This window comes from Pseudoliparis swirei, chromosome 3 (genome assembly GCF_029220125.1).
Source record: "Pseudoliparis swirei isolate HS2019 ecotype Mariana Trench chromosome 3, NWPU_hadal_v1, whole genome shotgun sequence".
Lineage (NCBI taxonomy): Eukaryota > Metazoa > Chordata > Actinopteri > Perciformes > Liparidae > Pseudoliparis > Pseudoliparis swirei.
Window position 1 is genome coordinate 21108483 of NC_079390.1, and position 12580 is coordinate 21121062.

Consider the following 12580-nt stretch of genomic DNA (forward strand, 5'->3'; position numbering starts at 1 on the left):
CTAGTGCGTCTCTACTCAGTCCACTGTGGGACTGGAGTTTTCATAATGGGGTCTGGGAACCATCGGTGCTCTGTGATGGGACCCGGAGTCGGAAACCCCCTTTCTGTCTGTACAGACGTGATGGAACTCACAATAACCGTTATTGTGATGACAACAAAGGAGCACCGATGTGATTGTGTTCGGACTTACGTCAGACAGAACCAGGAATTAAGATCTCAGGACTTCCCAGCATGCCAGTGATGTAAATGGGTCAAAGAAACATTCACTTTTATTTGATTTTATAGGAGAAACAACGCTGCACTGTTAATTGTTATTCTGTTGTATTTTGTTTCTTCCGTACATTATCACACAACCACAACAAACTATCGTCACGTGCACAGTTGAAACTTCGTGGTCACTTTCAGATTAATTTACGTTATTTTATTGAAGGGGAAATATAATGGGACTGTGCTTAAAAAAAAAAAATCATATTCATGCGTAATGCACGGGCTTAAAGGGATTCATAGATATCACCACTACATATATTAACTATATTTTACGCACCAACTGTGTTGTCTTCTGTGTTCATTCATATATTTTATATATATATATATATATATTTATATATATATAATATATATATATATTTATATTTATTTATATATATATATATAATATATATATTTATATTCTGAGAGAGTTCCATCCTGGTAACTTCATAACTAACATTGTTTAGCTTTTTTGAAAGTTATCAAATATAACTCTAAACCAGGTGAAGGAGCTTTTTTATATTTCATGCTGCTCCCTACTTCATGTCAAATTGTTACCACTGTTCTTTTGAGCTTTTTAGGTGGTTGTTTTTTCAGGCGCAAATAATGCTGATGTGGTCCTGTTTCCATGCCGACTGTAACTCATTGACATTGCTGTCTGTCATGGTCTGAATAACTCACTTATCTAAATGAGGGCTTCACTAAATACATGAACATCTATTAAGAGGAGAAAGTAAGTACGTTTCCACCTTCATAAATGCTCTATATCGTCATAATGAGCCCCTGTATAGACGCCAGCATTACCTGCTGATCCTCCCTTCTCTTCCCGTAATTACGATAAACGATAAAGTATTCTCGGGTAACCGTCCAATCAGGTGCAGCCAGCCTTTTAGCGCGAGTCGACTCGCTGCTGAGACCGACGTGTGAAAGTTTGCCGTTGAACAATTTCAAAACTCCCGGATATCGAATCGTTCTCACCCCGGTGACCTCGAGGACGTGAGGACACCGGGGGGAGGAAGGAATGAAGCAACTCTCCACGCATGTTATCACCGGTGCTTAAGGCTAATGTCGCCTCCAAATGAGCGCGAGTGAGCTCTTAAGTGGTGAGTGTGTACTGAAAGTATAGTGTGTGTCTAGATAATGGTGAGAAAGACAGACAAAGACAAAAAAAAAAAACAGAGATGACACAATTTCCCAAACTCTACCTCTCCATCCATTTCCACTGGAGGAACCTGTTGTAGTACATGCTGTCGAGGTAGTCGGAGAAGGGCTCCACGCTCAGGTAGTCGTGGATCAATCTGGGTACCAAAAAAAACACACAACAGAGGATCTGCAGGTCACTTCCTGTTCACAAAAAGCTGCAGGAACTTGATGTCGGTCTCTTTAGTTTGTTTCTTTTCACGATGAGTTGATTCATAGATGGAAGTCGCTTCCCAGAACAATCTCCATAATTGACTCATTATTAAATCGGTATCTCACTTGTGAGGATTTTTGTGCGTTGCTTTTGTTAAGTCTGATGTGATAGGGGACCAAATATAGTTTGGCTTTGGAACCATGGACTCTCGAAAAAAGAATTATGAAGAAATAGCGGAGAACATCGCTTTATACCATCAATAGTGTTGCAAATGGCAGGTAAAAAAAAATTTCTTTGTCTTATTTAAATTGTTGGATAAAACCATTCAAATCTATACATAGTTTACCAGCAGCGTGTGTCGAGTGATCGAAGTGATCTTTAAGTTTGGCAACAGCAGCAATTACAGTAGTCTCAATGAGCTACTGGTCGTATCAGAAATAAAATACTTTTTTGGCATTATTATGAAGTCAAACTTATTTTTTAACTAATCGTGACCCTGCTTTGATACACGTAGTTAGTCCAAAGTGCATAAAGGTAACCGGTTCTTATCCAGGTCGATTTTAAATGAGACTCTTGAACTCAAACTATAAGAGTTGTGATCGATTTCATAATCCGGTGAACGTAGAATATTACCAAGAAAAAACAACAACAGCTGCCCGGGTGCAGAGACCGCAGCGTTCATATGCTGTGTGCGGCGGCGTCGTGAATCACTCGTGTCTAACCGTCCCTCTGCGCCGCCTCTCGCTCACGCAACAAGCACGAACAGGTTGTTACACAATGTGTGGCTGGTGTTTATGGAATAAGCAATGAACTCTTCCTCGTCAAAAGATACGCTGATTTGGTCGTGTTTTCTTTTCCATTTTGTCCATTTTAGTTTGTATCCACTTTAAAATATTCGGATTTCTGATTTCTTTACACTTCTGAGTACCGACTGCAGGGTTCTTACACATTTTGACCGATGGATTTCCAGGACTTTTCCAGGACTTTAAACCAAATTTCCATGACCAAACTGAAATCTCGGTATAAGCATGAAAAATGTAGAAAACGTTGCGTATCGAGAGCGTACGCCGGCTTATATTTTGAGCGTCTCTCTTTAAAAAAACATATTAACTATTTCAAACTCGGCGTCAGTGAACATGTGATTATAACACATTTCCATGACTTTTCCAAAACTTTTATGATTTTAGTTTTTTCCATGACTTTTCCAGGCCTGGAAACGACCATTTTAAAATTCCATGACTTTTCCAGGTTTTCCTTGACCGTACGAACACTGCGACTGCATCATGAATCATTTGTTTTCTGCATCGCTTGATAAACAGCCGACAGGCTCAGAGCTCTCGACCGTTAAGAACCCAACTTCCTCATTTGGGAAATACTGCAGTTACAAATCCAGTGTTACAAAAGCTCAAGACCTGTCGCATGCAACCCCAACAACCATCACCAATAAGATAAGACGGCATATATCCACAGAGCCCAGGGTATCCAACCAGCGTCGCAAATACACAAGGGCAAAGGGTAAAACTGCCCCTAAGAAATATAACTTTGCCCCTGATATGACGAGAAGAGGGGCAAAAGACGCCCTCATAATTTCCTCTAATAATTCTGATAATTTAATAGCGTTTAGTTGTTGTTCTTTGTTGTGTGTGTCTTGTCTGTATTGCCTGGACTCGGTAGGTACACACACAAATATCTATAAATATAATTTTGTATTATAAAAAAACAAAGAAATAAGTTATAATTGTTAATAGTTGTTTAAAAAATGTGATAACAATAAATAACCACAAGGAAATAAGAATAAAATGAAGTATGGTTTGTTTGATTTCTGTTTTCTGTTTGTTTTTTGTTCAAAAGAATCTAAGAAAACACTTTGAATCTGTAGACTACTCTGTCTTATTATTGCCATTTTTATGACAATTGCTCCTATACTGTAAGCCTTTATTATTTTTGAACAATGGTTAAATGTTATTTCACAAGTCTCAAAATGTGCTCCCAATTCCTTTTGGGACTTCAGTCAGTGGGGGCAAAAATTGTCCCCTAAAAAATATGTAAATTTCCTCCCCTGTATCCAACTCTTGTAGAGGGCGACATGTTGCTGAAATGCATGCTGGGATACGTATCTACTCCGAGCGACCTCCCAAAGTTGCTCCTCAAACACGTTGCCTCCTCACTACCCAAACGCTGTCCTCCTCTGGACCAATCAGAATCCAACACACCCGGAGACTTGAGTCACGCAAAATAGACCCTTAAATCAGACTCGGCTCATAAATCTGAGGATGTAATAACTTGTCAACAAACGAGACAACAGCTCCGAGTCAGTCGGATTTTAACAACCGCAGTGACTCGAGCCTCGTGACTTCAAATAAACCCGGAGCGGAGACAGAGCCGACATTCAGCCGTCTGACGATTGTCGCTGCGCCACAGGATTTATTTGTGATGCCTCTAGAACAGAAACCGCACAGAGAGATAGAGATGAGGGCGAGCTTGTTCTGGCAACACTGATCAATTTCACCCTTTATGTCAAAGAGTGTTTTTATTTATTGCCAAACGGATCAAATCTGGCATGTTTTCACAAGTAAAACTCCCATGTATCGTGTATTTTCCAAAATATGCAATATATACGTAGTATATTCAAACCAGAGAACATTATATTATCGGGTTAGTCCAAACCATGATTTATGTTCATGTGCAGCTAACTCTCTATCTGTGATTATAGTTTTAAATGGCTTACGGGTCACTTTCCCTCCTGTGGTTCAATTAATTTCTTAAGGAAACTTCACACTGGCTCTTTTTTTTCTCGTTGTGTGTGTGTCGTCATCCTGCATCATCAGCCCTCCATGGACCCTCGTGGGGGGGGATTAAACACATTTTGTGGCAATACATTTTTGCCAATAATTAAACATAACTTATTATAAACTAGAACGGGCACTCGGTAGAGCGCATACCTTCGCATATCACAAGATTGGGCATTGAATTATGAACATTTTGGCATTAGTTGCATGCCAATTGGATAAAAAATTTACCGCGCTATGGTAAAAAGAAGATGTTGACCTTTCCATGACCTTGACCTTTGACCCGATCGATCCCAAAATCTAATCAAATGGTCCCCGGATAATAACCAATCATCCCACCAAATTTCATGCGATTCGGTTCAATACTTTTTGAGTTATGCGAATAACACGCACGCACGCATACAAATAAATACACGGCGATCAAAACATAACCTTCCGCATTTTCAATGCGAAGGTAATAACCCGACATGTGGGTAAACAAAAATAATAGACACAGCATAAACAAGCCCCCCCCTGTGGTCTTACTTGGTACAGTCCTTGAAGAGCTCTTTACAGGCCACCTGCTGCAGCCTCTCGGCGCACAGGGCCACCATGGCCTCCTCCACCTCAGGCATATGGTCCTCTGCCTGCACCGCAAACACACACACACACACACACACACACACACACACACACACACACACAGAGAAGAAGAAAACAAACACATGAAGCCCATGTAAACACAAGTGACTCAACTCTGGCAGTAAAGTCAGAGGAAAGCCGGATCAACTGGGTTTGAGACGGTGCAGATATCTGATTGCACACGGCGGGCGTGTTCGGACTCGTATGCACTCAGGAAGGTGGAGCGCGCACGGAGACGGCGTTATCGGGAGGAACGGGTGGAAACTCGCAGTTTCGACGAAGAAGCAGTTTTCCCACTCTTATTTAACGATAACTAAAGTGGCTGTTAATCGTCACCCTCGTGTTGCGCAGACGTGATCTCATCTCTGCGCGTCATGTTCGTCTCTCTCGACGTCCCTGTCATGACGCCGGCAGCCTTTCGCAAAGTATGTTGACGCAGAGGATCCTTTGAGAAAATCGTTCACATAACTTCCTTTTCAATAAGTATGCATGTAACACAACGTCGGGAAATAAAAAGAGAGAAAAAAGGAAGTCGTCTTTCACGCGGAACGCCGTCAACGCTGAGGGTGACGGAGGTCCGTGAAAGCAGCATCTACCTTTGGGTTGAAGTATTTGTCGATGACTTCCTGACCGCACGCCTTCCTCTTCTCGTCCGGGGTCACCTCGTACTCCGCCTGCGGGGAAACACGACGACGCCACATGAGTGGGAGGAGCCACAGGTGGCCGTAACTCAAGGTACCCAGATGTGGCGGCCACCGCCCGTCCACGTCGTCTCGACGTATAACGACGACAGTGTGGTTCAGGATCGGCTCTGACCGTATGGATCTGAATTCTGGTCCTGTATCCATTTGTACAAGTGTATGCAAAGTCCTAAAACAAAAAGAGTCAAGGAAGACTGAGAATGCATTACGTCAGTAAAAGATCGTATGTGCAAAGCAATCAAAACAAACACTGGCATCCTTCATTCAGGCCACTTGACAGAATCAGATCACCCTTGAGATGAAAGCCAATAAACAACAATATTGAGTGATTGTTAAGCTCTGAGCCGGTTTCCACTGAAGACATTGATTACTGCAAAACCCAATTTACTGTATAATTGAAGAGATCGGGGAGGCCTGCTCCGCACCCTGCAGTTCCCCAGCTGATTGCATCCTCCTCCCCCTCGGAATCGCTTGCCGTAAACGGAGCCCGACTGGAAACGAGTCCAAAGTGCTTCCTCTCGACCCATCGCGCGGCGCGAGGGCCTGTAAAGTAACGCTAAGTGACAGCGGAGACGGTTCAAATCTCATTTTCCCTCTTTCCGTCTCGTCCTCTCGCTGAGTTCTCTCGGAGAAGAGACGGGAAGCGGTCGCGGGGTAGAAGAGGACGTAATTGCCCGCTGCGTGGAGTCGTATCCGCCGTAAAGCCGGTCAGTCGGCCTGGAGCCTCGCTCTCCGGCGATGGCTTCGTCAAGTCTGTTGCTTCTGGATATGGGAAACCTACAGCGAGTGTTGCATTATGGGTTGTTTGGAGCATTGATGTTGCTCGGTACTATTCACAACTTCTGTTGTCTCAGGAAATCCTGTAAAAACCCACCGTTGGTAAACAGCCACGTTTCAAATGTACTGACACATTGTCCATTTCCAGAGTTCTCCAGACTTTTCAAAGAAGGACAAAAGCGTCAAATTCCCTGATTTCAAATGATCTGATAATTACCTCGGTGTTTGTGATAAGGCACAGGTGTCAAACACAAGGCCCGCGGTCCGAAGGCGGCCCGCCACGTCATTTGTTGTGGCCCCTGGCAGCTTGAAAGCCCTATGAACACCTTTCCGTCAAGGAAATATCCCGTGCTTTTATTTTGAAGATTTCAAAGTGAAATTCAAATGAAATGGATTTATTAGGCAATATTGTATGATGTACGCTGAAGGAAACATTCTCCCACGCAGGTTCAGTATGTGTGCAGATGGAGTGAAGATGTCTCTGTTTGAAGCAGATTGCACACGTGTGTCTAATGACAGAGACTTCAAGGAGCTTATAATGATGCCATGAGAATACTATGGCGAGGGAGTAGTCCAGTGATATGTTTGTGGCTTTTAAGAAATCTTATCTATAAATGTATCTGCCGGGTTGATGACTCATGGTTTTATCAAACATAAAGTTTTGGTACTTATAAAGCATTCGTAGTTCTATGTATTTTATCCTCTTTAATGTTTTGTTCTATCTGGACCTTGAGTCTGAAATAAAAGTTGGCTTTTCAGACCATATTTGAATTTTGATGGAGTCGCGATAAGACAATAGTGCTTTTACCATGGCGCATGGATTACAATTTCTACGATTACCCCCCCCCCCCCACACACACACACATTGTCGAAAGATTTTAAAACAAAGTTTGCGTCTGGCTTTCCTCTCCCATTTGTAATCCTCGGCCAACCAGGCTTCATGTTTGGGATCAAAATATATTGACTCATTCCGATCGATCGGACCTCCACTGTCATCTTGCACTTTTAAGCTCGCTCTGGCCACACTTTGACTCTGCTGGCTGCCACTTGCTTGCATGACACTTTTTATTATTACTCTGAATTGTATATATTTGAAAAGTCTGGAAAAGTCATTTTATTTTCTATTAATAAAAATCGAATTCCATAATTTTCCCGAACAACCGTGTTGTCCCCCTGAACAGCGACTGCAATTTTTTGATTCATTATACCCAGATTTTCAAAATAAATGGCAGCCTACAAACCGCGGCGCGTGGTCGATTGACGAAGTACAAAAGTCCCTTTGTCCGGTTGGCGATGAAAGGACCCGGCACACACTGTGGCCATCACTTTAACGAGTTACTATACCTTTATTTAGACTAAATTATATAATGTTACCACATATTAAACAAACTTACTTTCATCTTAATTACCTGACATTGTTATTTAATATAACGTGTTTTAATAGTCTACTTTTACCACCGGGCTACACAGTATACAGTATTTCACGTTTTATTCTTAAATTAAAAAAGGCTTGAAGCAGGAGGACTACCTCAACCAACAATATCTCAAACAGTGTTACATGGGAGAGGATGGACCATCATGGTCTCTGGTGGTTAACGACTAATATTTAATTCGTATAGTCCCATGAAATATAAACGAACACAGTTCTCTTCCTTAATTCAGTCACATGTCTACATCTGCTGGATTAGGATTGGTGGAGCGTTTGGCTCAGGTCGTCATGGAGCCCAGAGGATGGATCCTGATTGGTTCATTCACATTTGTAGTTTTGAGTGAAATCTATCCCAAAAAGTTTGGACTTTTGCTCATTTTAATTACTTGATGTACTTGTGATCATTTGTATTACTTGATTCGTTGATTCTGATTTTCTATTTATTAGGAACTTAACTAGAAACTAATGTTGTGGGGTAGAAGTACAAAGTAACATGAAGTATAAATACTCACGCACAAACACCTCAAGGTTGTACAGTACTGAGAGTAAATGTACTCTTAAGATCCACTACTAGAGAGGCCATCAGAGTGAAGGTGTATCATTTGTCAACTGCACACAGCAATGCATCAATGGAACACACACACACACACACACACACACACACACACACACACACACACACCCAGTTGGACTAAAACGACTGAAACATTCCTTCGTGCGCAGAGCGAGCAGCGAGCCGTTCCCCGTGGCGCAGTCTTCTCTCCAGAATTCAAAAGTTCACGTTTTTTCATCAAACAGATATTAAACTCCACTTCCTACTCCTCCCACTCCTCTTCCTCCTCCTCCTTCTCCTCCTCCGCACTATAAACGTCAAGTGTCGGAGGCATTTCAGGATAATTAAAACTTCCTGCATTAGAAGTTCCTCGCATGGGAACCAACTCGCCAAGTTGTTTAAAAAAGGGACAGAAACAAACTCCTTCCCTTCTCCATGCCATGCAGAAAATAGTGATTTTAATTTTTAGATATCGGCCTTTAGAACTTTGTTGCTCCCATGGCTGGAGGTGGAGACGACTTGATTTGGTCTGATTTCGCCGTAATCCGCCCGGCGGCACCGACGACGAACATTAAGAATAATTTTTAAATAAATGTCCAATGTTCTCGCCGATCGTCTCGTTTACGTTGAATTCTTTAATAAACATTGAGACTGTTTTAATAACCAGTTCACAGTTCTTTGTAGTAACTTTAATTCATTTAAATTGTTTAACAAAACTAAAAAAAGTGTCCTTGTTACTCTACGGAACCGCTTTGGACAGTTTTCATTGGAGGATGAGGATGAATGAGGATGAATGAGGAGGACCCCCCCCCCCCCCCCTCTTCCTTTATTAATAGGTATTGGGCAGCCTTTCGAAAAGCAAGTCCTTGAGATCCCCACCAGCCTCCCTCACCCCCCCCTACACACACACACACACACACACACACACTCAACACACGAGTGTCTCTTCCCACACTAGTAGTCATGGAAAAGGGGCATTTGAGACAAAACTTTCAATCTCTTCGACCCAAACGCACACACTCCCAGGAACAAGACACACATTCAAAAAGCCCATCACACACACACACACACACGCTTCTTACCACAGCGTCCAGGAACTTGACGCAGCGCCTCAGTTCGGGTCGGGTCTCACAGAACTGTCTGAACAGCAGCCGTCCGATAGGCTGCCGCTCGCACAGGCTGCTGTAGTCCTTTTCTGTGGAGGCAAGGAGACGCCAACTGAAGCAAAACATCCAATCAAAATGTCACATGACATGACGGTGCACCTTTCCGTCAACGATAGGGAACCAATAACAACATGAAAGGGACATTTATTTTCATTTTCATGAGAAGTTGTCAGCAAAAACCACGTATTCACTGAGTTACCTTCGCATTAAGAATGCGGAAGGTTATGTTTTGATCGCTGTGTATTTATTTGTATGTGTGTGTGTTTGTGTGTTATTCGCATAACTCAAAAAGTATTAAACCGAATCGCATGCAGTTTGGTGGAATGATTGGTTATTATCAGGGGACCATTTGGTTAGATTTTGGGATTGATCGGGTCAAAGGTCAAGGTCATGAAAAGGTCAAAATCTTCTTTTTTCCATAGCGCGGTAAATTTTTATCCAATTGGCATGCAACTAATGCCAAAATGTGGCTGCGGCGAAGGTATGCGCTCTACCGAGTGCTCGTTCTAGTTACCTTCGCATTGAAAATGCGGAAGGTTATGTTTTGATCGCCGTGTATTTATTTATTTATTTGTATGCGTGTTATTCGCAGAACTCAAAAAGTATTGAACCGAATCGCATGAAATTTGGTGGGATGATTGGTTATTATCCGGGGACCAGTTGATTAGATTTTGGGATTGATCGGGTCAAAGGTCAAGGTCAAAGGTCATGAACAGGTCCTAGTTCTAGTTTACTTTGTAATTGACAGCCCCCGATTAAAGCACTTTCTTATGTTCCTGTTTATATTCATTATATTTAGAGTTGGTTTTATACTCGTCATGATTCAGTTGGTTGACAATAGATTCGTTAATTGTGCGAAATTGTTTCTGATTGCTGAATGTCTGTCTGTTCACAATATTTAATAATGAGACATGGGGGGGGGGGGGGGGGCAATCACACTTTCCTTCCTTTGGGGGGGACAACGTCTTTGGTCAATGCCGTGCTAGATGGGAATTGGCCCTCTGAGTTATCTTTCTTTTTTCGTCCTTCTCTTCTCCAATGTGTCGTTTCTCGTGCCGCGTGAAAACATTGAGTTGACTTCAGAACGGCCAATTGTTTTCACAATCAATCAATTCATAGGTTTTAAATAAATATAAAATGCCAGAAAGAAAAGAAAAGCAGTATTCGATCGTCAGATGACTTGGTCGCTGCATGTTTGATCTTCTGGTTTCGGCTCTCCTCGAGACTCTCCTCGAGACTCTCCTCGAGACTCCCCTTGGTTTTTCTTAATCTTTTCCATGCACCGTTTCCTCTGTGATGTATCGTCCAACGACATTTAACAGTCAAATTCATAGGTTGAACAAATGCTCAGGCAAAAGCTCTGGACTGGCCCTAGACTCGGCCCTGGACCGGCCCTGGACTCGGCCCTGGACTGGCCCTAGACTGGCCCTGGACCGGCTCTGGACTGGCCCAGCCCGACCAGGGATTTGAACCGCTCTACTTGCAGTAAGCCACTCGTCATCAATGGAGTCGTAAACGCTGTCGTGCGTCAGGGATTTGACTGACGGAGTCGGACACATTACAACAACGAAAGGCACCGACACATTTATTAGTCAAATACCAGCCGCTGAGGTTGATAACAGTGATGCTCGAGGATAACATCTGCATAGATCTGCCGTCTTATTCACTGGAACATTTTTATAAAAGGAGCAGTGGACAATTTGACGATTATTTAGAAAGATTAGATGCATGAAATCAAGTCCAATTAGCAATTTAAATACTTTAGAGCTGGAAGATTAGTTTTCACCGAAGATTTTGACCGCCCTTTAATAATTTCATTCATTTCTTTTTTTTACCAAAAAAATGCTAAATTGGCTGATTCTAGCTCCTCGAATGTAGGTATTCTCAGATGTTCTTACTATTCTGTGTAGGAATTTGTAATTGACATATTTTACTGTTTAATTATTTCAAGTACACATCTTTAAAAAAAAATCCTTTGTTCAGAGAATAGTTAAAGACGGCCCACTCGATGGACGAGTTAGCCCGAGGTTGCATCTACAATGATTAGACATGCTGGGGAGGTTTTAGATGCATATCTCAGGTTGTTTGAGTTCATCTGCTCAACTGAGCTTCAGGACAAAAATACAACAACAAGAACATTTTATAATTTACATCTGTGATTCATGTGGATGCAAAGTGCCTCATGATGCTTCACGAACAAACAAAGTGACTCAGGGAGGACAGCGTGGATGCTGTGAGAGCCGAGGAAGCAGAGGAGCAGAGTGATCTGCAAGTCAAACGATTCTTCATCTGCACAACCCAGAATCTCTCAAGGAAATGAACAACGTGGCCTCCTACCAGCTGAACTACACACTTTGGTTTGATCTTAGCGGCGAGTTTACTTTTAGACTAACAAAGCTGTTTACACTCGCTGTCTCACACTAAAACCCTCTGAACAAATGTGTCGGGTTCATTTGTAACATGCACATTTGCATTTACAACACCCCGTTTTGAATACTTTACAACCAACTTTGTTTACATCCACGTCTTCTTCCACCATCCTTTTACAGGTGTGTTCTCTGATTTCATGATTTATATCACACTACACCTTCAGCACTACACCTTCTGCAGTTTTTAATGGCATTACAGCACCTCCGAGAACATCATCGCACCGGGAAACTCCTCATCGACAGACTGTCGCATAGAGCCGGTAATGGAAGACCCTATGGCAGAAAGAACATGATAACATGCCCTCTAGAATGTCCGTCGAATGGAGAAAACATTATGAAATGCTCTCTGGTCGGAAAAATGTGATGAAGTGTCCTTTATTAAGGTTTTTCCAGTGGAGAAAACGTGATGAAGTGTCCTTTGTGATTTCCTTCTAGTGGAGAAAACGTGACGAAGTGTCCTTTGTGATTTCCTTCAAGTGGAGAAAACGTGATGAAGTGTCCTTTGTGATTTCC

At 42.3% G+C, this 12580-nt stretch overlaps 1 protein-coding gene across 2 annotated transcripts in view; it reads right to left on the bottom strand.

Annotated features, from left to right (window-relative positions):
- grk6 (G protein-coupled receptor kinase 6) overlaps positions 1–12580 on the bottom strand; it is a 53134-nt gene that overhangs the window by 17701 nt on the left and 22853 nt on the right. Inside the window, exons 3-6 of one of the 2 annotated variants that reach the window (XM_056408807.1) lie at positions 9555–9667; positions 5609–5686; positions 4917–5017; positions 1454–1546 (exon numbers count right to left, since the gene is read on the bottom strand). In XM_056408807.1, coding sequence (XP_056264782.1) covers positions 1454–1546; positions 4917–5017; positions 5609–5686; positions 9555–9667 — 385 coding nt within the window. The remainder of the gene's footprint in view (positions 1–1453; positions 1547–4916; positions 5018–5608; positions 5687–9554; positions 9668–12580) is intronic. The other variant, XM_056408817.1, reaches the window with a different exon arrangement.